Here is a 26,885-nt window from a genome sequence, read left to right as displayed (position 1 = left end):
AAACTGACAGGCGTTTGAGTTGTGGGGATACTTAGGGGACCTCTAGATCGTGGTGAATTCGTGCCTTGTGTCAGGTGAGTTTCATGACGCCCCTTTTTACTCTTTTTTTTTAGTTTTTGGGCTAGCATGTACACTTAAGCGATTTTGCTTGAAGAACCATTTAAATTACCTTGCATAGGCTTATTTATATATGATAGGCCTTGAAATGATAATATTGAATGATGTATGGAAGTGTATATATATATTATTGAATGGCCAATAATTGGCGAATGATGTAGTCGTTATCGATTACGGATGTTACGTATGCATACTTCGTGTTTGCACGCGTTGATGGAATGTTACGTGTTGGGGTTGTACGTTTTCTTGGCCCTGAATGTTATTATTGAATGTTATATATATATATATGTATATATTTTTATATATAGGAAAGCATGTATAGAGATGTTTTAATATAAGAATGATTACCTATTATTATTGTCGATATGGTGTTTCTGCAGGGGCTACCGTAGCTTACGGTAGCCACCGTAGCATACCGTGGCTTCTGAGGAATTAAAATCTATTATTATTAAAAATGTTATTTATTTAAACTTGAACTCCCTCAGCTTAAGCTGACTTTGTGTACATGTTAGTGTGAGTTTCAGGTGATGCTTACCACTTGGACTTGCTCGAGACTACTCGGTCGGTTGAAGGCATACTTAGTCGGAAGTTTCAACAAAATTAAACATTCTCTTTTATTAAATACATTTCAATTTGATTTTGGGAATTTGTTTTAATAAATTTCCACTGAACCTATACTCTGAATTATTATTTTAATGGAACGAGCTGTTTAAGTTTAAGTATTTTTGTAAATATTGTGCATGAGTACCAACTGTGGGACCACCGAGAGTCGGGGTCATACAAAACATCTCCCACTCTTCGGGTAAAGCATAATCCAATTTATCAATATATTCATATTCAGGCTTGTAGATCCCCATTCTTTTTTTTTTTCATTTACTAGGTGACAATATCTTTCGAACAGTTGATCAAACGATTCACCTTTTACCATAGTAAAGATATTAAATTCCCTTTTTAACAACACCATCTTGGATTTCCACACATCCAGATTTCCCCTATCTTTGTTGAGCAATGCTTGCCAAATAGAATAGCATGATCCATTGTGTTGAAGCATCTAAAATATTTCAACATCTTTTTCTTTCTAACGAACAATTCTTTCTCATCCTCAGCAATTTACGATAGCTGGTAGTTGGTTCCATTTTCATTCTTAGCCTCATCCACAGCCAACCACGTATCATAACTAGCCGCTTGCACATGTGTCTCGAATTTATCTGCCCATTTCGTATAATCCTCTATCCTGAGAAGCTTTGGTGGTTTGTTGGCAGTTCCCATTTCATTGTCAAGGTTTAAACTTTGAAGAAGAGTTGATGGTTGTGACACAAATGCGTTCAAGCTATCCATTTTTTACAAAATAATCCAAACTGTTTAAGTTCACGTATAAGTCTCAAATCAACGAATAAATATCAAGTCAATGGATAAGTTTCAAGTCAAACAGATAAGTATCAAGTCAACGGATAAGTCTCAAGTCAAACGAATAAGTCTTAAGATGAAGATGTCTTATACGTCCGTGTATGTCTTATACACTACAAGAACAAATTTATACGCCGGATCTGTCATATCCGTGGATCTGTCATATCCGCTACAGAAATCCTAGAAACACAATTTTGCTATTTTGATGATGAAAATGATATTGTTTTGATCTGTAACTTGGTAGGGTTGTTCACAAACTATAGGCGACCATAATGTGTAGAAATCAGAGGTATTTTACGGTGAAATCTTGTTGAATTGTGGAATCAAGTTGATAAGTAAGACATTGTTGATCAGATATTCAATTCTTGTGATCTTTAAGTAGATACGAGCCAAAAGCTCTGATACTACCTGAAACAACAAGTATGCTTAGGATCGATATACCGAGTTTATAATCTACTCTTCAACATAATGAGCGGAAATCATTATGATATAAGATGGACATGATAGATTCACTTTTTAATATACTTTATATTCCATGAAAACAAATATCAGTACAAAGATTATGGCAACTTTCAACAAAGTACAAGATCTGGAAATCTAGATTACTAATTAGGTTGGACAGATATGTCTATATATATAGACAATGACATATCCGTTGTATATGTTATATACATCGTATATTTACATATACGCCGTATATTTTTACGGTAGGATTTTATTCTCGTATATGATTATTTAAATTTATTATAAAGTTAACAAAATGATAAAGAATAACATAATATTAATCAGGTTTTACGAACTTAACAAAAAGTTGGTTTTTGAGTGAAAAATGATAAAAATAATTTATAATAAAGTGTATTTACTTTAAAAGAACATTATTTAGTTTATAATGATTTTTAATAATATATTTGATTAATATAATAAACTAAAAAAGCTTTAAAAATAAATAAAAAACCGGCCTGACCTGGGTTCGATCCGGGTCCTTCTACCCACGCTAACATGAACTAACCACTAGACCAGATTGTTTGTTTGGTTTATAAATAGTAACTGATATATATAAATTAACATTCAAGTTCATCATCTTCGTTATAAAAACCTAGGTTTTAAATATGTTAAATCGCTCCATGTTTGATCAAATTAAGTTAGGGGTTTTGTTTTGCGGCTTAAAATGAATCAAAAACATATAAAAAGTGTAGAGACTATAGTTTGTTTCTAGGTTATACAAATAAAGAAATATTTGTATGATTTATTTTAATTTATTTATTGTAAACGTTTACATGAGTTTTATCAACAAATTAATAGTTATTGTCACTTTTATGTAAGTTTCTTCTGAGCTACTGAATAATTAATGTTACGCCCCAACATATTCTGTCGTAGGTTGGGGTATAACACTAAGTACTCTCACACCAAGTTCTTGGATGTCAAGTATTCATATACCAAGTATTCTCACACCAATATGTAAATACTATCAGTGCGACAACTTTCTATACAACACTTTAGAGGAATGTGATTACTTGATGTGTGAAATAGTATATAAAATTAATTAAGAAAACAATTCACAGTTTAAGTTTAAAAAAGGGAAAAACCAAAGCACACTTCACACTACAGAAAATGTACCGATCATGTAGCAGCACAATAAAGTAAGTCCATATATCAAAATCCATAACACATTTGACAGCTCTTGATAACAAACCTCTATTTGATCCAGGTTGATTAATTTAATGTGATTGATTTTATTTGATTTAACTAACAGAAACTAAAGTAAATAAATAGAAAATAAACTTATAAAAACTAGATGGAAAACTATAACGAACACACGAAACTACCAAATACAAGAAAGAAGACTAGCTAGGTTTAGAATCCTGAAAAACAACTAACTGGCCTCGAGAATATAACGAAACATGTGACACCGGTAACCTATAGCCGGGGATGGGTTTTACCTCAAAATGAGACTGTATGTGTAACATCCCTTAACCTGCAACATAACAAGAAGCTAAGTCCACATTACCATGCACCAATTTTCTCAAGAAAATTGGAGTCGTCGCTTATTGTCTCAACCTCCCTAAATAGTCTCAACTCCATCCTACATTCCTACATTTTACGTATCATTGTTGATGCTCGCTCATGGGTCTCACCAACCAAGTTAACCCTCATCGGATGGTCCTTGATTCAATTTACAATTACGAGCGATTTTAGACAAAATATTCGTACGCATAGGCAATAAAGTTGTTGCAAATTTAACTATTAGTTTATTTGGTTGATTTTCCAATTTTAGAAGCTACATGGGAATTCAGTGATTTAACTTCGTATACGATTTCCCTTTTTAGGTTTTTGAGGTAAAAAAAGGTCAAAAGAGAAAGGGATACTGTGACAATATAATAGTTTAGTCCAAAAGTGTAAAGTGTTAGTAGTACAGTTTATAAATAGTTTGTTGATGATTCTTAGGGGTGTGCAAATTAACTTTTATAACCGCAAACCGAACCATAACCGACATAACAAACGGATTTTAAAAGATAACCGATATAACCGGTGAGTCAGCTTAATGAATTTTTGAAGACCGTCAAATGTGTGTCGATTTTGGTTAATGTTAATTTGAAACCCGTCATAACCGAGCCGCCCCATTTATGTAACTATTAATCGAGTAATAAGGTTTTGGAAATTAGAATTAGTGCATGAGCAAGATATTTTACACTTATTGTCGTTACAGAAAAAAAAATCTCCACTCCTACTAGGATTTAGGCGAATAATATTGGTGATATTTATTACCATATTCATTCCAATGTTCCATAATTGTCGTTTTGAATTTTCATCCAAATTGTCATTTCAATTATTTAATATGTCAATTAGATAGGTATATTCCATAAGTTGCAGTAAAAAAAAAAAGAAATGTATTTGAATTCCACAATACAATTAGCGACTATTCAGTGTTCGCAATCATACAGAAAGATTGTTTCTTTTGGTCAAGGTTAACCAACTCGCTATAACGTTAAAACCGATTAACCGAAACCGCCATGACGAGTCGGTTATGGTTATTATTATCTATTAACCGCTATATCGGTTGTGTTTATGGGTTTGGCAAAAATCTCCCTAAACCAAGCCATGCACACTCCTACTTGATCGTTAATCACTATATTAATCGTTACCAAACTAATAATACGGTTAGCATGCTGATGAATATCCTCATATTCTTATTCAAGCTATCAAGATCCAAATTATGATTCTTTTAAACGAAACAAATCATAACATAATATAACATGAGTCACATGACATGGCACACCACATAAATTTTTGTTTTTACCATGATCTTATTTAAGACACACAAAAACATATAAATTAAAATCTAGTAAAAGCCGCAAAATTAAAGTTTGATTTAGAACTTTGAACACGTTAACCCCACCTGAACACAAAAACATATAACTTACTTGAATACACAACTTAAATAAATGTAATATTATATATTTCATAATAGGGTTTTAGGAATTACAAACTAGTGTTTACCATGCATGTTGCGTCGGGACAGCTGGTAAAATCCTAGCATCGAAGCCCGTGTGTTGTAAAACCCGAGTGTTACGATGATAAGTCGACGTTAATTCATACATTATCGGTTACGCTCGTCTTTTAAGGTATAGACACTGTTGGTAAAACCTTAGCGTTAAAACCCAAAAAATAAATTTGTTATATTTACATATAAAAAAATAAAATATACGATGTTTATTTGGTCGGTAAACCCGGGCGGTGGTAAAACTTAAGCGTTGTCGGTCCAGGGCCTTGAGACGGTATCTCGACACGAATGCAGTCGATTTAGGTTACTTTCGTTACGATACCGAAGCTAAAAAGACGGTAAAAATATAATAAAAATTGGGAATCAATGGGGTGGTGTCGGTCGATAAATTTGGACGTTGGTAAAACCCATGCGTTGTTCTTCCTAGGCGTTAAGGTTGTGAGTTTACGCGAATTTGGTATGCTATGTTCGTTAACAGTAGCGAAATTAAAAAAAAAAACAAAATAACAATGGCCAATACGATGTCGCCAAATGATCCAGTTGACACTGAACGGCATCAAACTTCCTAATTGCTATATATAATAATAAAATTTTGAATTAAGATGAAATTGAACTTACGTATAAGTACAATACTAACTAATTAGTATAAATAAATTAATATTAATAAATAGTTAATAAAGGAATAATATTTAAAACCGAAAAGATCGAGATGTTTGTAATACAAAATAAATAATTACTTCCTTTTATTTTTTAACAACCATTTTTTTATTCTCCATATTTTTTGTTTTTTTAAGATTTAAACCCTAGTCTTTTTTTCTTTTTTTGAACAACTAATTTTTTTTCTTTGTACACTATGGGTATTGAACCCATAACCACCATTTTACACCCATACCACCTTACCACCCCCATCAAAGTGGAAATGACAACCCTAGTCTTTACTAACATTTTTACCACCACACAATAAAAAAGGTGGGGCTAAGTAATACTCCTTTGCATACAATATTCTAATTGGAAACATAGAAATATATTTTTATTTAGTTAGAAAAAAGAGAATGGAAGATATCGGGGGAATAATTTTTTTTTAACCATAAACTTAAAATTTATCGTTAAATTTAAAACGAATACAATAAAGTCACAGACAAACGAGTAACAAGTTGCGACGCAATCCCTTTTTGAGTAGCAAAGTCAATCTTATTAAAAACGAAATTTTGGGACTTAGAAACCGAAAAAGAACCATACATAACACGCTGAACCATGCTCAAAAAATTCACAATCTTTTTTTGTTTGTGCTAGAAAGATGGCACTTGACATCCAAGATACTCTTATATTTAAGTAAACTAGGATATTGGTCCGTGTTACATCCGGGTGAAAAATATTTCAAACGTTATATATATGTAGATATCATAAGAATTCTTTACCGTGTTCTCTACAAAACCACAAGACATAGGAAAAATATGTATAAATAGTGGAATGAAAAACTGTATAAACATACTAAAAAAGGGAACACAAAATCAGTTATAAATAATTAATTGTGGTTAAAATCGGTTTTTAAATCATTGGAAAGGAAATAGTTGGTTATGATTATAGAAAACATTAATTTGTGAGATTATGATTCTAGAAAACATTATTTAGTGAATTATGTGGCAATTCTATATATGAAAACCGGATGACTTGAAAGCCAATATGGGCATGCTAGTTGAATCTCATGTGGATATCTTGTATTGTTTTAATAATATAGTAAGATAAATTACTTATTTCATTTATTTTAATAATTTTGTTTCTATTTCTTAAACATCCTAAACTTACTCGTAAATCTAAATCGATCATTTTGTTTATCATGGAACTTAAAACACTTACAATTTGCAAGGGGGACCATCACAACACCTTAATATAATTGTCCTGCATGCCCTTTGCTAATTTGTTGAGAGCTAATTTATTGAGAGCAATATGTAAATAATGAGCAATTGGCCTTCAGGTCTAATGACATGAAGTGATGGTCAATGTTTGACTTTTTATGATCTCAAGTACGTTCAATACTTGACTCAAGAGGGTTTTCGTATAGTAATGACTTTCCTTCTTGATGGGTTAAACAAAAAGTGTCAAAATCAGTATTGATAGTTAGTATTTCATCAATCAAAAAAGACTCACTCAAATATTTTGTGTAGTTTTTCACACTCATAAAAAAGTATGTAAAAAATGAATAACATATGCGCATTGGTATTGAAAATTGAAATCCCCATGTACAAGCATGATGAATTTGGCCTTAAATTGGTGGGTTCAGATTATGGTTCTTTCTTTTTAAGGATGTAGAGAGTGACCAATCAATAATATCCAACAAACTTTCCATAAATCCATTCTAATTAAGTCCTAGTACTCCTCCCCCAATCACACTTTACTCTCCAAGGGTTTTCTCACACTCACACACCACACACATTGACCTCTCTACTTTTCTCCATAAAGAACACTAATCTGGATTCTGCTTCCTGGTAAGTTCTCTGTGTAGACATATATATGTAGCAACAAAGCATATTTTCTGCATATGAGAACTTCTATCTGATCCAAAAACTGATTACCCTTATGGAGTTTGTATCATTTAAGGATCTTGGAATGGCTTATGAATTCTTTTTACTTGAAATATTAGGCCTGTTTCAAGAGACTTAAAATCGAAGATGGTAAGAGGAAAGGCCCAGATGAGGAGGATAGAGAATGCTACAAGTAGACAAGTGACTTTCTCCAAAAGAAGAAATGGTTTATTGAAGAAAGCTTTTGAGCTTTCTGTGCTTTGTGATGCTCAAGTTGCTTTGATTGTCTTCTCACCAAGAGGCAAGCTATGTGAATTTGCAAGCTCAAGGTTTCATCTTTTTCACTAATTTCTAATTATTGATTAATTTAAATTTGTGGGCTTTTTTTTCTTTTGATTTGTTTATTCATGCATATACATACACATAGACACATATACATACATATACTGATCTACATATACATAGAGATCCGTATGTATGTTAAGTAATTGTGTTTCTGTATTCTGGTATTAAGTTATCAACCTATGGGTTCTTTAATTTTCTAATTAGAACACACTGACACACATATTTAGATCTGAAATTCAGTTCTTTTTATTTGGCAAAAGAGACAGGTAAACGATTTAGGGTTTCAAAACAATTATAATAGACTGACAGGTAAACGATTTCTTTTTATTTGGAAAAAGAGACAGGTACACGATTTAGGGTTTCAAAACGATTACAATTAACTGACAGGTAAACGGTTACCATACTGCATTGATATATTGATCCAACAATACAATTAAAGGAAATCGAAAAGCTCTTCTATTTTATTTTTATTTAAGCTCTTGGTTTTGCTATGCGTTACTATCAAAACTTGAAGTATACATGACAAAATTGCATCAAATTCGGTTCTTGTTTTTGTACTTTCACGGTTAATAATAGGAATCTAGCAGTTTATATTAGTCTACTGGAGTTCTTGGCAGTTTAGCTTGCACAATTTCAATATATTAAGATCAAATTCGGGTGAAGAATACATTAATTGTCTGCATTTCTCTAATATTTCTTTTGATGCAATTACATGTTTGGAGCTTTGAGTTAGAATCACACAAAATTTACCTCTTGTAACTGTAAATCCGATCCAATTTCTCGTAATCCATTAGTTAACATGCTGCTTAATCGTAGAAACACAGGAACACTCTTTATATATCGAAAAAATTATATATGGAATCACATCGAGGTGCAGCTTTTCTTGTTTTCTGAGATGACAAGATCTACAAACTTAATCACTCTTTCTCAGGATGTTTAAGTTAGATAATTACTTTAAGTATTTTTTTAAAGACCAATATTATTAAGAAACAAAAAACCCGGGAAGACTTACAGAAGCAAGCAACCAAAATTTATACCTGAGAAAAGAAAAACAAAACCAAACAGGACCGGGTTATAAACATATCCTTACAATGGGAAGATGATAAAATTAAAACTGCATCATTTGACCCAATCTAAAGTAGAATGTTTACTCCTATGTTTCACCAGGGAAGACTTACATGAAGTAATTATTTCATATATCCCAACCTCTCTTTTACAAACGCATAAAGTGATCAGCTTTTGCTTTTCTTCACATTTTTACCATAAAAAGAATCAACTATGTACTAAATACATTACCAAAATAGTACAATATATAGATTACATATTATATTATTTATGTACTAGATCAAATATATAATATTACAAAAATATAGGAGTATACTTTATGGAAATGTTTGATATTAACATCTTCAGTTCTTCTGAATGTTTTGCGTCATAGCCCATCGATCTTTTCATTTAAGATATCTAAATTTAACTTTGAATTTAATCTATAGATAAAAAGGTTACAAAAAATTTATACCATTTGTCTATTTGTTTGTGTTGATCAGTTCTTCATGTAAGTAATAAAAACATGATAAATATATTAAACCTATGAACCTGTTACAGCATGGAGAGTAGTAACCGCAGCAGAGTATGAGATAGTTGACATGTTTGTTATCTTGATCGAGTTCCCCTTTAGAATGTATAGTTAAGGATGGTTAGGGTTCTTGAGAGGAACCTGGTTTAGAAGAGAGAGGATACACATGTTTTTCTTATGTGTGTAAGATTATGTTATGATGTTAACTTAGGTGTTGTTTGTTTTTCAGAGGTAAAATGTCAGAAGTCTGCGAAACCACATCTGCCAACATCTGTAGCAGAAGAGGTGGACCAAAACTCTGCAGTTTGCAACAAGAAAACTGTTTGTTTTTTAACATCTGCAGACTACCAAAACTTATAATTATTCTAATCTAATCTCACAAGACATATAAAACTTTTCATCATCTTCTTCTTCTCCACATTTCATCTTCCTCTCCTCTCCTCTGTTCTTCTTCTCTCCGACGACCCACCGCCGTAATCCAACACCACCACCGCCATCGTTGCTCTGCCACCAAACAACCCTCACCACAATCCGTCACTACCACCGTCACTCCGCCACAACACCACCACCGCCATAACCATCTCCACTGCCATCCACTTAACTACCACATACCACCACCGTCCCTAATTGCTACCCCATTCCACAGCCACCACCGTACACCGTCGTAACCCCCGCCACTGAACCGTCCACAGACCACTTCCGTCATCGACGTCCGGTCACCACCGCGGTAGCGGCGGTGGATGGATTGGAGTGGTAACGGGAAAACAAAGGAGAAGAGGTCTGGAAGAGGTGAGAAGTAGCATTCACAACACTTCTAGGAGAAGAGGTCTGGAAGAGGTTTTTTAATGAATTGCTTCGGGAAAACAAACACACTGCAGACCACAACCTCTGCGCATGTTCTGCGCGGTGAAGCGAAAAGTGGTCTGGAAGAGGTTTTGTCCAAAAACAAATAGCCCCTTATTCTCTCTATATACACCCAAGTGGAAACCCTTTATTAGCTATTAAGAGTAATATTGTAAGGCCCCGTCACCGGTACCTCACATTTGGACGTTAGATTTACTCGTAACCACAGTTCTTACAATCAGAGTTAATAAAAACTTTCGCGGAATATAAAACATCAATCTTTTATTACGAAACATTCTATCTTTCCTTTAAAACCATAAGGTAAAACCACATATTTAAAACATCATTTCTTCTATCTTCAGATGCCAACCGCTCAATCCATGCCATGTGTCATCCTCATGCCATCTTGATAAACATGTATACCTGCGTGCATACTAAAAGTCAGCTACGTGCTGAGTGAGTTCTAGTTAATCAGGTAACGTACATTACATACACATATCATACATACTTACGTATCCGAAAATACATACTCATACTTACTAGTTACCCTTCTGTTCTACATACATACTTACTACTATCACTTACTTCAGTACACTGAGAGTATGTTCATAGTCCACCGTCTATACCTATACTCAAGGTCATGAACACGTAAAAGGTCCGCAGTCCTTACCTTTGCTCACCATTTATGGTACGTGCAAGGTCCGCAGTCCTTCCCTATACCATCCTACATTAACAACACGTACAAGGTCCACAGTCCTTCCCTATGTTGCAACCTAATTCATGACACGTACGTGGTCCACAGTCCTCCCCTATGCTACCACATTACCATTACAGCACGTATAAGGTCCGCAGTCCTTTCCTATGTTGGTTCCTATCGGAAGTACGTATAAGGTCCACAGTACTTAACTACGTTCTCATCTATCATCTATAACACGTATAAGGCCCACAGTTCTTAACTACGCCATCACATGCCAAGTCTATGTCCAACGAAAGTTAGAGGGATTTGCCATCCTAACTTACTATGTCAGACGTATGACTCACATACCATTCCTGTACCTGCATACACTTACTTCGCATATACAATTAATACATCATAGCATAAGAACACTCTAGGCGTTCTTCACATCATTCATTTAACAATCATACTCCTTGTCGGTACGTGCAATATCCGAAGATCGTTCATGCCCCGACAAGCATTCATTCGTAACGATCATACATCATACATATATAACATTCATATCTTTATTTACAACCTGACAGTACGCGCAATATCCGAAGATCGTTCGCGTACTGACAATCAATCATTCATATCTATCACATGTATCATATATGGCATACACTTACCACTTAAGGTAAGTGTATTAATTAATCACATCGAGTATGCACACAGCCCCGAAAAACATAACAAGGAATGGGGCTAGAAACTCACCTGAATGCGGTTACGTTCACCGTTAATAGTTATTCCCTTCTTGAGCTGTGCACGACTAACGGTATAAAAATTTCACGTATCATTTAACTATTACTACTCGCATCGTATTTCTATCTTTATATAACCAACAACGAACGGGGGTCCGGGGGCAGCGCCCCTGGCAGCGGGGTTCTAGGGGCGGCAGCTGATTCCTAACCCATTCTTCATAACGAATTAAGTCTGATTCTCTATCTGATTCGTTACCTTAAATGTAAGCGAACATACATGTTAGGCGAACTTAACTTAAGCGAACCTAAGTTAAGTGAACTTAACATTCAGCGAACTTAACATTCAGCGAGCTTAGTGTCCGACGAACTTACCTGCAGTGAACTTAGCTGCAGGCGAAGTTACCCAGCAGCAGCTGTGGTTCGTTCTAAACTCCTTAATCGTATCCGTTTCGTCGTGAAATCCTTGGATATGATACTAACCAATCCCGAGAGCATTCCCATGATCTTTTTCGAGCAAAACTCGGCCCGGAAAAGCATAAAGTTTGGACCTTTAAGCTTAAAACGTTTAATACTAGGTCTATGGTTTATTTTAAACGAGCTGCACCTAATTGTAGGTCCTTTAAGTTCGTTTTAGCATCAAGTTTACAACTTTACGTTTCATTTACACCCGATCTATTCTCGTTCTAAGTTTCAAGGTTAAACTTTAATAAAAACGTAAACTTTAAGGGTCAAGAACATACCTTTTGTGTTCGTTTGGATCTCGTTTAACTTGTTTATGATCTCTAGATCTTGTATAAAGCTTGTATAATAAGGATCTACATGAACTAGCGTCCAATTGATCCTGAACCTCGCTCTACTCTCTCGGCCGTATATATGTATATGTGTCTGTTTTTTAGTGTGTAGGCAAATATGGAAAGGTGGAATGAGGATTAGGGTTTTAAGATGGTTTAAGGGGGTATTTATATCCCTTAAAGCCCATGGACTTAATACCCATTACCCTTTAATTCATCTTAATTAGTCCAAGTCCATGATCCTTTCTTTGTTTGATATTAATTAATTAATAACACACGATAATTTAAACGCGACTTTCTTTATTTAATATTAGAATATTTTAGGATGTTACAAATATGACCCATCAACAATTACCAAGCTAATATATAATAAGGTATAATTAATTATTTTGATCTATTATTACATAAATGATAATGATGGCCATATAAATAAATATATAAAATATATTTATTCTTACATTCTCCCACTTGGCCGAGTAATTATTTATTATGAGTATTAGATAAGCCTGATCAGAAGTTAACACTCATTTTAGTTTTAAACTCAAACTGGAGCAGAGATATACAGTCATTTAATTGAACATCAGCTCAAGACCCCATTAATCATACTGTAGTCCTTATTTAAAACCTAAGTAGTTATGATCAAAATTTTCAAGTAAGCCCTTCAGAACGTTTGATTTGTATATTTAATTCGTCTATATGTCATTATGCATGCATAACATATTAAGAGACGTACAAAATCAAAACTGATGGGGAAATTCAATAGTTAATCATTCATAGTACGATATGCAGTTTACGTGGTCATTAATAAACCCCTCCTGATTATAAGCGCTTTCATAATACTTATGGATAATAGACCTTTAGTTATAGGATCCTTAAGCATATCATGAATGTATTTAATACGAAAATTTAGATTCCTCAGTTTGTTCATAAACGAATAATTAATTTCATATCAAAATTTTAATGCAGCACTTCTCAAACTGTTACTGTTTGATAAAACATGGTAGCTGACTTTATCATAGTAAATTTTCAATATATAATTTAGACAAATCTGCAATTTGCCTCCCTGGAAAATATCGTCGCTGAATGGATTAACCACTGAAAAAGAATTTGCGAAGGTTGTGCCATTACATTATTATTAATAATGTAGATTCTATTCTATGCTATAACTTAAGTTAATAATAATAATAATAATAATAATAATAATAATAATAATAATAATAATAATAATAATAATAATAATAATAATTGCAGATCCAACCCCACCTACCTTTTATTACTACGTTTTCTATTACACTAGGCACAATTATCAATCACAGATCCAACCCCACTCACCTTGTTCTCAATCTCTCTCTCTTTACACATACATATATTTGTATGTGCGTGACTGTGTGTTTGTTTGTGAATGCAAATGTTAGGATGATGATGATGATGATGAAAAAGATGATTGGAGATGGCGATGATGATATAAATTCGGCACGTATCTTGGCGGGGCAACCCGGATGGCATTTGGTTATGATGCAACCGGTGATGCAGCCATGGCGGTGACCGTCCCCTTTGTCTAATCTTCATATTACATATCTGAGCCATGGCGGCGCCGAAGCCATTGGGTGGGTCGTCGGAACTTCCGGCGACGACGATGGTGGTTGATATGGGGTTTGTTGATTGGTGTTTCATGAAAAAATGGGTTGTCAGAAGTCAGCGGCGGCGGTGTGGTTGAGTTTGTCGGAAAAGATGGGTGGTGGAGGATTCTCCAGTGGGTGGTGGGTGTGACGGATATGGTGAGTATGAAGGTGATTAAGAAAGACCACATGATGGTTGTTTGATGATTAATGGTTGTAATCCATGATATTGAAAAACCTGCAACTTTTTAGGGTTCTTTGGGTTGTTGGGTTGTTGTTGATTAGAGTTGTATTTTTGGGCTGTTGATTGAAGACGATGAGGGAGTTCATCAATTTCTGGATTAAATGATGAAGATGAAGAAATGAGTTCATCAATTTCTGGGTCAGATGATGAAGATGAAGATTTAGGGGTAAATGGGTCATTTCAACAATTTTAATAGGTCAAAGGAAAGTCAACTGACGGTAGGAGACAAAAAAAACCCGCCCGAAAAATGTAATGGCACAACCTTCGCAAATTCTTTTTCAGTGGTTAATCCATCCAGCGAAGATATTTTCCAGGGAGGCAAATTGCAGATTTCTCTATAATTTATACGGAGTTAATGAACTTGTGATTCCACTGATAAATTTTCAACCACATTTATTGCTAATTGCTTTGTGATTAATCAACACATTATGTTATTATAACTTAGATTGTTGTTATCAGTTCATCACAACTCCTCCATGAGATAAGTTTATTTGCTAATGTCACACCCGCACTTAGGGCCTAGGCGTGTGACCAATAGTTGGTACCTGCTTTGAAAATATATCAGAGTTTTAGCGGAAGTCTTTAGTTTATAAAAAATATTAATTTATGTTTTGAAACATTAGTTTATTTGTAAAATATAAAAAAATATTTGATTTAATATAAAGCTTCTTGAATAATAAATATTCAAGAGTTTGTTTTTCAAACCTTTGTTTTATTTATAAAACTTTGTTTAAATATTGTTTGCAATATTTTAATAATTTAAAATATTAAGCCATCTCTATCTTGCGAGCATCTATATCCATGAGTTGGCTATAATTCCATGCTACCTGTGCTAACTTTATTTCCTGTAATATTTGTGGGGGAAATACGTCAGCGATATGCTGGTGAATCGTTGACTCTAAAAACATTTTTTAAATCTTTCTTTGACTCACAAGATAGTTTTCATGAAACAATCTCAACAGAAACGTCTATTATTTCTGGGATTGTGCCACTGCCATACACACACAATTACGGTTCTCCGGGAATTGACACCCTTTGGAGAACTTTTATTATGACCTCTAGTCTGCGGCCACATAGCCTTGACTGATAGACTAGATTGATTATGTTTGGATCCAGACACATGTGTACTCGGTCTGAGTTGTTTTTATTTTCTATCTTGTATTTTAATAGGGATCACGTAATCCCATAAATCTTTATTTGACTGTCTTTGTTTAAGATAAACAACCCGTTTATCTTGACTGATTGAAAAAGGTTTAATGTATTCACTTGTGACTGTCTGTTGTGAATGATGTGGTGATCTCGTTTGAAAACCTTTGTGATTGAATGAATGATTGACCTATAATAAAATAGGTTTATATAAATACCCGGATCATCTCTTAATCCGGTTACAGACCTTTAGTCTGGTTTTGATAGCTTAAACCTTGATTGATCATTTGTTTGTATAAAATACTTTGGACATGAATCCTTTCTCTTTATTTGCTAATCATGTGCCATGTTTCTTCTTCAAGAAGAAATGTCTATGATACGTTTCTTTTTTTTCAAGAAGAAACGTCATTTATCTAAAACCTTTGTATATTAAGAATTATGTTTTTTAAAAATAAAGAAACACTATCTTAACTATAACCTTTGTTCATAAACTTTTACTTTTCATTAAACATTTCAACTATATCCTTCATATGTAAAGCTTAAGTTTCTTAATCATAAAGAAACTATATTTTTAATATAATCTTTGTTGATACTATTTTGTATTTCTTATTTATAAAGAAATTTTATTTAATTGTTATACTTTGATCAAGGTCTAGGCTATACCCTCGACTAAGGTCTAAGCCTTTATTATTTTATTAATATTTTATTCGAACAGAACTGTTACCTTGTTCGGCTTATTATTATCTAGATTCTCGGGCAGCACTTCGACGCTTGCACGCATAATGAGAATCTTGATCAACAACTCCTCGACACGCAAATCGAGGCAACGTTCGGGGGTCGCCGGGCCATGTACATACTTCGAGGGGGGACGTCGGGTCGTCTCGGGTCGGCACGGTTTACGAGGTCGTCACACGTTATGAGGTCGGCACGCAAAACGAGGTGCCCCAGTCGTTGGGATTGTCAGTACGAACTTCGAGGTGTCGTCGGTATATGGTGCGAATTACGAGGTTACGATTGTCGGGTCGGTGGAACGGAAATCGCGGTAGAGAGGGGAAGTATCTCTAGAGAGAGAAAATATTTCTAGAGAGAGAATTGGGTGGTGTGAATGGAATGAGCCATGAAGGCTCCTATTTATAGCTGAAAACCGGTCCCATTGCGGTACGCGATGGAACCTTTCTTTTTGGTCATCGCGTACCGTGATGACACGCTTTACTCAGAGAGTGCCACGTGTCGCCACGTGGCGGACACGTGTCACCATCTTAACCACCCTCTGCCACGTGTTGCCACGTGGCAGATACGTGTCATTTTCTAAGACATGTTCAGCCACGTGTTGACACGTGGCCTGCCATGTGTCGCGACGTCTGCCATGTGTCACCTCCGGGTGACACGTGTTGATGTGTCATCAAGGACCATCGCGTATCGCGATGGTCTCTTTGGCTATGCCCATCGCGTACCGGGATGGGTCAATAAATCAGGATTTTATTTTTAAACATGTCATATTTGGATTTGGAATTTTGGGGATGTTACAGCTAACATAAGAATATATCCCAAAAATTACATTTTCTTATATCTGAATATGAAAAGTTTAGAGTAATCTAACGGTTTGAATTCTCACTTCTTCTTTTAAATTATAGTCTTTCATTTCCTTTAAATATATCTTAGTACTCTTTTAGATGCTTCACATTAATCTAGACATATTTAGTGTGTTACAATTTTGAGTAATATCTAAACGAGTATAGACTTGACTTATATAAGGCTTCTACTTAATGAAGCATAAGGAAATAATCTCAATGGTCCTGTATCCTCTGAAGGAGATCAATATCGCTTGTTACATGTGAAATGACCCATTTAAGGTAAAACTTATGGAACTAACTAACTTCCATTCGGTTCTATCTCAGATTGTTATGATATCTGTCACGTAAGGGATATCTTTAGATATTTCATATCTAAGTATGTGTTAACAATACTTCGACTTATGTAACATATATTGTCAAAAGAATGTCATCTATATAAGGACAAACGTATTTTTAGTTGCTCCCACTCATCTTGAGGTAGGTACATTAATCCACATGGTTTTTGATGAAAATAATTGTATAAAGATTTCATCACATTTTGATGTTTGCATTCACCCATATATGGATTTTATTGGCTTACAGACTAAATGTTCTTTGACCTTCAGTTTAAAACTTTTAGGTTGTTTTATGAACATATAAATATGTAAGCCGGTTGTTAGGGAAAGTTGTTTTAATGTTCATCTAATGTAGCTTTTAAGTATTATAAGCTACTAGAACAATAATGATACTTAAAGAAATCTTTTGTATAATAGGTAAGAAGATTCTTTGATAATTTATTCCCTCTTGAGTATAACCTTTAACAATCAATCATGCTTCTTTATGTCTTAATGTTTGTGTTATGATTTAATTTAGTTATGAACACCCTTAGGTGTTTCAACAAAATCTCAAACGTTATACTGACTTATGAAGTGTAGTTTTGTTTGCTAATAATAGCTTATTCAATTAGAACATCAATTGATGCTAATGATTTAGTTAGAAGAGGTCTGATCAGTAAGCTTTCCAACAATCATTTTAACTTTAGTTAGGGAGGTTACATAATCATCAAAGTTAGTAGGTTTTAAAACCTAGATGACCTCTTGAGTTGATTATTGGGTGTATTTGAAGTTTCAGTTTTATAAATTAGCTCTTGGTTAGGTTGCTATCATTTTCAGGATTCTAAGTGTGTAAGAGTTGGTACATTATGGTGTACAAGAGGTGTAATCGGAGTAAAATTCGGAGTAAAATTTAATAACTCTCTTCCCCCCACCCCTTGTACTTCTAACAAGACATTATAAAGACTTTTACTGCTCCCACTGACCTTAGAAACCTTTAGGAAATTTACATGCTTATGGTCAATATTTAAAGACCAATAAATTCTAATAGAGAAACAAGTTAATAATATAAGTTGTTGTAGTATCTCTTGGTGAGTATTAGTTTAGTAAGAAATCTGAATTGCCCATGTTTACGCAATAATGAAACTTTCGTAAGAGTAGTAGTAAATTCTAAAGAGATAAGTTTCGATGAAATAGTGTTATGATGGAGCAATGTCTTGTACAAGAGGTGTAATTGAGATAATATCAAGTTTTCACTCGCCCAACTCTTGAAAATCTTGTAAGTTATGATGGAGACACTTAAGGCTCCCACTGATTCTTAATATCTTTAGGAAAAATACAAGATAAGTTTCAATGATGTACGTGATATGGGAATCTGTCAAATATATGTTAGACTTGATTTGATTTCATTAACGTTCATATGTCATAATAAACTTAGGGACATATTTAGAAAAAATCATATTAAGTATATATGAATGGATTTCCTTAAGACCGTGGATCATGAAAGACATATTAGATACAAGTAAATAGCCTTTTAAATGATAAAACAATTATGTCTGAATATTTCATTTGAATAAGTTTCACGAATTTAAGTGAAATAGAACTTTTGGTGGACCCATACTTATTCCTTAAGCCAAGTAATGTTTAGGGCATCTAACATATGATGAAAATCACTAAGAATGAGATTGGATGAAAAATCACCTTCATAAACCATGTCATGATTTCTCATGAAATTTGGTTTTAATGGATTGATTTTATAAGTCTCATTTATAAAATCAATCCATTAAAACCAAATTTCAATGATAAGTCTCATTTGTTGCCCTGCTGGCGGTGCACGCATATAATGTATATATGTGTGAACTCTCGGGTGGGCAAAAGTAAAATTGCACTAATTTTGACGTTATTTTACTAATCTCGTGAAAATAACGTTAAAAGTGGGGGAAGGTTATTCAGGCATCATGTGGTGGCGTTGATAGCCGAAAGACAAGGGCACATGCACCAATCAGCCGGTGTCCCGATGATTGAGTGCTATGTGCCTTATGTCCAAGGCTTGATGCAAAACTACTATCGAGCCGGGGGTCTCATCGGAAGCAGCCTCTCTATCCCTATGGGGTAGAGGTAAGGTTGTCTACATCTTACCCTCCTCAGACCCTACCATAGCATTGCTATTGGTGGGATATACTGAGTACGATGATGATGATGATGATGATGATTTTATAAGTCTCATTTGTCTTTTGTTAAATTCTTATTTGCATAATAACAAAAGTTGTGAAAGTATGTACTATCATCTAATTATATTTTATAAATGTTTCAAACCTCACAACTGTCATAATGTAGCTTAAGTATTGATACTAAATTCTGATTAATCTCCAGAATATTTAAGGTATCGTAAAGTAAAATTAAAAGAAAATTTATCATGGTTCTAATAACCTTAACATTTAAATTTGTCACTAACACTCATGATAGTTTTTTGTTGATTTCAGGTAAACATATAAAACTAGACTCAACCAATCATGTGTTAATGGGAATATTAGGATTAACAGACTTAAATATGATTAATATACAACTATCAATTTTAGCCATTTGTTCTTTTGAATTACGGATAGTCTTGTCGCTTATGCCGAATCTAATGACATATTTTTGCAATGAGACTTCTCCTTAAAGAACTTAAAGCTGGAAGTAATACTTGTATGTTGTCTATGAACCTTAGAATTATCCTCTTTTAGGTTTTAGTGGTGTGAGTTGAATAATATCTTATTTCAGTACAATACATTTCTTTTCTTGTACATATGTTGCTGATCAACATACTCGTTTTCCTTTTGTACTTATGTGAGTGTTATAGTTGATACTTAAGGCAACAAATTGTAATAATTGAAAATTTTAGTATGTAATGCATTAGAAAATTGTACTTATTTCATGTGTGAGCCTTTAACTTTATGGTTCATGGTATTGTACATTATGATGTATTCAGTAATGTCATTTAACCTTATAGTTAGAACTTTTAAGAAGTGCATGAATCTTATGAATTATTTTGATTAGTCTTGAGAAAAACTAAATCTAGAATAACTCTAGTGATAGCATTTATTTATATAAGTTCTTGATTATCGTTATCTTAAGAGACAATATGATTGACTCATTCTATTTATTATGCTCCAGTTTTTAATGGAATGATTGTTTTTAGAAAGGACAGTAGGATAGTCGTATTATGTCTTAAGAGATAATTAAAAATGAGAAGAGCTAAATATTAATGATCTTTATGATGTAAAACTTATATTATGGTTTAATATTAGAGTGGATGATTTAGATGTGACAGTTTTTTATAGAAGAAAATTATAGTGAGTAATGTTATGGGATATTAATTAATACAGATTAATTTATGATCATTAGATTAATGAAGGATCATTAATGTGAGGATCATTATATTTTATTGAAGATATGATATGTCTATTATTAACATCAACTAATAGACTATAATTAAAAGTTCTACTTAAACAAAAAATAAATCACCTTTGGGCAGAATTAAAATTTATTTAAGTATATGTGCAAAACAATTGTAACACATCACATTTGGGCAGAAGTGAGACAACTATTTTAATTATGCAGGAGCTAGTTTTGCTAAATAAAAAATGTAACAAATCACCTTTGGGCAGAAGTGAGACATTTGTATCATGTTAGGAAAACTAACAAAAGCTTTTCAGTTATATCTGAATGATAGGGTAAATATAACTCATCACCTTTGGACAGAAGTGTTACATCAGAAGTTCATTCAAGTTAAGCCTTTATGTTTTGTAAAATTTTATAATATTTAAGGTTTACAAAACATTTAATTAATTAATAGCGAAAAATGTTTAGAGTAAGGATTTTTAAGTTTCCGGTAGGACCTTATTTTGCGGAATTAGTTCTCGGAAATTTTGGGTTCCCGAGAATTGCCAGTTTCCGGCTTTTAATGGGTTTTTCAGTATTTGGGTGTTTACATGATTTTATGTAGTTTTATGAAAATTGTTGATTCCAGTATTAGTGAGTTTTCGGGTTTATGGGTTATGACCCCAAACTATTTTAGAAACTCATAAACTCTTTAAACACTTAAGCTATTTTAAGCCCATAATACATAATTTTTAAATAGCCCGTGAACCCGTAAACTGGTTTAAGCCCTTAACCCATGATCTTTATTAACTAAATTAATAATGATAAGATTTGGTTCAAATCTTTTTAATGAGTAACAATTATATTTGTTTCCTATTTTAACGGGATTCAAATCTTTTAAGAAAATATTAAAACTTCTAAGTTACCCAAGATTTGAAAAAATATTTCCCTAAATAATCATTAACAAATTTTAATCTAGATTTTGAACCAACGTATGTATAATTTTTTATAATAATGATGAACACGAAGAACATCATCGAAAATTTTAACAATTAAGCATAAAAAAAACTTGGAATCGAAATCTTTAAGCATGAAATTAACAGATTTCGAAAATATTAGAGTTTACTAAATATGAATTTTAGCGATTTTAAACAGTTTCATGTATTGTTTTCGTAATAGAACATGAAAAAAAAAAGAAACCTAAAGAATTAGGGTTTATCAAGTTTTAGTCCATGTCTTCTGATTCAATTCCAGATTTACGGAAAACATGAAGAACTGATTAATCAACATCACTCTGATGCCACATGTTGATCAGTTCTTCATGTAAGTAATAAAAACATGATATATATATTAAACCTATGAACATGTTACAGCATGGAGAGTAGTAACCGCAGCAGATTATGAGATAGTTGACATGTATGTCATCTTGATCGAGTTCCCCTTTAGAATGTATAGTTAAGGATAGTTAGGGTTCTTGAGAGGAACCCGGTTTAGAAGTGAGAGAATACACATGTTTTTTTGGGTGTGAGATTAAGTTATGATGTTAACTTATTCTCTCTATATATACACCCAAGGGGAAACCCTTTATTAGCTATTAAGAGTAATATGACATATCAACAATTACTAAGCTAATATATAATAAAGTATAATTAATTATTTTGATCTATTATTATATAAATAATAATGATAGCCATATAAATAAATATATAAAATATATTTATGTATTTGTATTTTATACAATATTATTTCATTACAACACATATTATAACTGTGGTTACACTATTTATAATATTGTTTGCATGTAATAGTTGTCCACGCATAATTGCGAACACAAATATAACAAGACATAAAACCTTTACACATATAGCTGGTACACGTGCACTAAGTTTCTAGCTTCTACACACTTTTTAGTGCATACAATCAACTAACAATTTACTTGGGAGTATTTACATAAAATAAACTGTGATCTCTTATCATGTCCAAATTTAAATACATCTATGTATATGAACAACATGGCTGCAAGATAGCTTACTTTGATGGGTTATTTCTATTAGGACTGTTTTGAAGTTGCCCACAACCACTTTTGACTATGCATTATTTTGAGATGTGGTATAAGTTTCACCACCAGAAATGAGTCATTTCCTTAGTTCAATTTTCGTTCGAAAACCAATCTTCCAACGATTTTCCTACAAAGGCTGAATGAAAAAACCAAATGTTGGATAGATCATTTCCAATATTTTTCCCACAACATTGTCCTATAAAATTGCTACAAATGTATATTGTTGCAAAGTTACTACAATTATACAACATCACCGATAATATATAATTATTTACTTATTTAATTGCTACCAATAAAAGTATAGTATTATAGATAACACATATAATTATATTTATGATGTTTACCAACACTTTTTTCGAAGAAAATAATAAACAAAATTGATAAATGTATTTTGTTATTGGAACTTTGTTTGAGAGTTAGTTACAATTTTCAACAATATATTTTATTTTTTTTGGATATACGTCTGAAATTAGTCTGAATTACGAAAAAGTGAGATGTTTTCTAGTAGTGTTTTTATGAGTTACTTCTTCCTAGAACGTATTGTTTTGAAGAAGTCGCCCACGACTTGTTTGATGTTTTTCTTGAGTGAGTTTTGTGAATTGTCCTCTATTTCTCACCTCAAATTTCACGTTAGTTTGTCAATATACGTTTCATGACATGATGTTTTTCTTGACATGATTTTTCTGGTTAGTTTTTCAATCATGTAATTTCTGAACTAAAAGTCTAACTTATTTTAGGACATAAAATGCAGGTACTATATTAGAACTTATGTTAGCTTTTGAAACATTCCCAATCCAGCTTTTGTGTAAAACTAGATAAATGTCATTTTGTATTTATGTAATTATGTACACATAATTTTTTATTTTTTGTTTTGTTCAGTATGGAGGAGACTATTGAACGCTATAGGAACCAGGTTAAAGAAGTTCAAACCGAAAATTCGGCAACTGTTGAAGATGTTCAGGTTTGAATTCATTCCCAGCTAGATGATCATGGTTGTGCATCTTCAATTTAAAACCTAACTTCTTTTCTATTTCCTAATCAAAGCAACTCTCACAAAATAACGCTGAGCGGAATAAAAAATAAACAAAGATTATAATTTTTAAAATCATTAGATAAAAACTGAATGTTTAAAAAGAGAAACATAAGCTGCCCTTTTATCAATTTTTAAAATCACAAACTGGCTCAAAAATACTGAAATGAAGAAAAATAAAAAAGTATGGAAAGCCTTAAAGATCGAAAAATTTGAGAAAAATTCTTGATGGTGAAATCTGGCCTTTAAATAAAAAGAACATTCACTATGCTCTTTCTCCTTCTCATCATGCCTACTCTCAAAACCGACTATTGCGGATGCTCGTATAAGCTAGTTACTGTTGGTCATCAAAGACAAATTTGAAGGAATGAGTTAAGAACATAATATGATCAACAAACTAGACAATTCTAATGAGTATCAAATGTCAATTGATTACAATATGTTTAACATCCTAACCACTATTTTTACACAAACTGTTCGTTATTTAACTAACAGTGGGTAACTATAACTACAATAACTATTTAACACCGTTACATATTATACCCTTAAGTATGTACAAATACACTAAGATCCTTGTAATTTAGTTTAATCTTTGAGTCAGCAGTTTACTCATGTGCTTTTATTCTAACTATTTGCTTTTATTTGTCACTGATGACATTTTAGTTGCAGAATTTAAGGCAAGAAGCAGAAATCATGGGAAACAAGATAAAGGTCCTAGAGCTCTCAAAAAGGTTCAAATGTCATGTTTATATTCCATTCCTTATAATTCACAACACATGTTGATGTAAAGCAAAGATCGATAGTTCGATAGGTGCAAGAAAACCAAATAACATCTAAAATTTGACAGAAAGCTTTTAGGAGAAGGTCTGGGATCAAGCACCATTGAGGAACTGCAAGAGCTTGAGCATCAACTGGAGAGGAGCTTATGCATTATTCGAGCTCGAAAGGTAGGATTTTACTTTTTACATAGAAAAAAATATATATAGGACACTGACTCTCAACAGCTAGTCCTGATTGAGTTAGACTTGAAATGCTTCTAACTTAATTTGTCTTTTTGGTGTTTCAGATGCATGATTATAGTGAACAAATTGAGGAGCTACGAGCAAAGGTATAAATAAAACCAACAAATTAAAATTTGGGCCGATGTGGACAAAATGTTCATTTGATCAACCAATTCCTAATGTCCACCCTAAAACTCGTCAACCCAATCATTTTTTAATCATAATTCGACGGGATTTTTAATCAACATGATTCCACCACTGACCACACGTCATAATTAAAACATCGGGTCGCTATTTCTTTTAAATCATCGTCGAAGCTGAATGGATTATTTAGGCGTCTGGTGAGATTATTTTGGCTTCCGAAGAGATTATTTTGGCTTCCGACGAGATTCATTTCCGTGTCCACTGAGATATTTTTTTTGGATTATGACGAGATTTGTTTTGGCTTCGATGATATTTTTTTGGCTTCCGATGAGGTTTATTTTTCTTTTAAAAAGATCTTTTGTTTTGTTTTCCTTCGGTATTGTTTGACAAGTGACAGATGCTGATTGGTTAAAAATCCAGTCGAGTAACGGTTAAAAAGTGATCTGGTCTACGAGTTTTAGGGTGGACATTTTAGGAATTGGTTGGTCAAACGAACCTTTGTCGAAATTGACATGTCAAAATGCAATGCTTATTCATTTTCTTTCTGAAATTTCAGGAGAAATTGCTAGCTTCTCAAAATGCAATGCTTAATGGAAAGGTAGGCCTTTTCATTTATAACAGTTTGATTTAATTTATTTATTTTTACATTAAAAGTATATGTATTCACTATATTAAAACTAATCTTAACAAAAACTCTATATACAGTGTTGTAAACTGTTGGTTTAAAAGGAGAATGACACTCGGATCTTTTGTTTCAGTGTCTCGTCCAAACCAAAGAAACGACAGACGAACGAAGAGCAAACTTTCAAACATTGAACTTTGGAGAGAGTTCTGATGTTGACACAGGATTATTCATTGGATTACCCGTAAAAAAGAATCAGACAAGATAGACCAACATGACTACAACTTGTTGATGAAAATCAGAGAACTTGAAAGCTTTTCTATTGAATTGAAATTGTGTTTTTTTTTTGTGTGTCTTACAATGAACCAACCGACAACAATTTATAGTAAAGATAAATGTCACAAACGAGGAAACTTTTCAACAATTGTGGCTGGGAATTAGCTGTGATGAGGCGTTGGTTACGGGAGATGATGTGATGACTGATCCCTCAATATTTTCCTTTTTTACTTTTCAACACTCCCCCTCAAGTTGAGTAGTGGGATCCCCGATGCTCAACTTGCCCAAACAATAGCTAAACATCTTTCCATTCACTGCTTTTGTTAGAATGTCAGCTAGTTGATCTTTCGATTGAACAAATGGGAGTTCAATGACCCCTGTGTCCAGTTTTTCCTTGATGAAGTGTCTGTCAACTTCAACATGCTTCGTTCGATCGTGTTGTACTGGATTTTCTGATATCTGGATTGCAGCTTTATTGTCACACATAATCATGCTCCCTTTTGTTGAGGGAAACCCGAGTTCAGCTAAGAGCTTTTGTATCCACAAAACTTCAGCCAAGCCTCTTGCAATTCCCCTGAATTCTGCTTCCGCGCTTGAGAGAGCAACAACCTTTTGCTTCTTGCTCCTCCATGTCACGAGGTTCCCACCGACTAAAGTGAAGTAACCCGATGTTGACCTTCGGTTTCCTACATCTCCTGCCCAGTCAGCATCAGTGTAGGCTTGAATATCCAAATGTCCATTGGATTTAAATATAATTCCGTGACCAACTGTTCCCTTAAGATACCTAATGATTGTCAACACCGCCTCCATGTGGGAGGTTTGAGGTTGGTGCATGAACTGACTTACAACCCCAACCGCATAGGCAATATCAGGTCTGGTGTGTGAGAGATATATTAACTTTCCTACCAATCGTTGGTATCTCTCTTTATCCACCAATTCTGCTTCAGGCTCAATGTGGAGTTTGTGGTTGACTATTA

General features: G+C 33.4%; 1 protein-coding gene across 4 annotated transcripts; it reads left to right on the top strand.

Annotated features, from left to right (window-relative positions):
* Window positions 1-7,167: 7,167 nt before the first annotated feature.
* Window positions 7,168-25,921, top strand: LOC143560986 (MADS-box protein SOC1-like). Of its 4 annotated transcripts, none has more exons than XM_077049155.1 (8): window positions 7,168-7,512; window positions 7,668-7,877; window positions 23,715-23,796; window positions 24,535-24,596; window positions 24,713-24,812; window positions 24,932-24,973; window positions 25,567-25,608; window positions 25,769-25,921. In XM_077049155.1, the coding sequence occupies exons 2-8, from the start codon at window positions 7,696-7,698 to the stop codon at window positions 25,898-25,900; spliced, it is 642 nt and encodes a 213-aa protein (XP_076905270.1). In that variant the 5' UTR covers window positions 7,168-7,512; window positions 7,668-7,695; the 3' UTR covers window positions 25,901-25,921. The 4 variants fall into 4 exon arrangements, with proteins under 4 accessions (XP_076905270.1, XP_076905268.1, XP_076905269.1 ...); XM_077049153.1 differs by having other exon boundaries at window positions 24,529-24,596; XM_077049154.1 differs by having other exon boundaries at window positions 7,168-7,877; window positions 24,529-24,596.
* Window positions 25,922-26,885: the final 964 nt, after the last annotated feature.

This window comes from Bidens hawaiensis, unplaced genomic scaffold (assembly GCF_021521415.1).
Source record: "Bidens hawaiensis isolate Kalapana, Puna unplaced genomic scaffold, B.hawaiensis_p1.1 tig00020520_1, whole genome shotgun sequence".
Taxonomy (NCBI): Eukaryota; Viridiplantae; Streptophyta; class Magnoliopsida; order Asterales; family Asteraceae; genus Bidens; species Bidens hawaiensis.
Note: the sequence above shows the minus strand (reverse complement) of the source record. Positions and strands in the feature narration are given on the sequence as shown.

Coding starts and splice junctions, on each gene's coding strand:
- LOC143560986 (XM_077049153.1), top strand. CDS start 7,696: ATGGTAAGAGGAAAGGCCCAGATGAGGAGGATAGAGAATGCTACAAGT. Junction 24,597..24,712: donor GTCCTAGAGCTCTCAAAAAG/GTTCAAATGTCA, acceptor AAAATTTGACAG/AAAGCTTTTAGGAGAAGGTC. Junction 25,609..25,768: donor ATGCAATGCTTAATGGAAAG/GTAGGCCTTTTC, acceptor CTTTTGTTTCAG/TGTCTCGTCCAAACCAAAGA.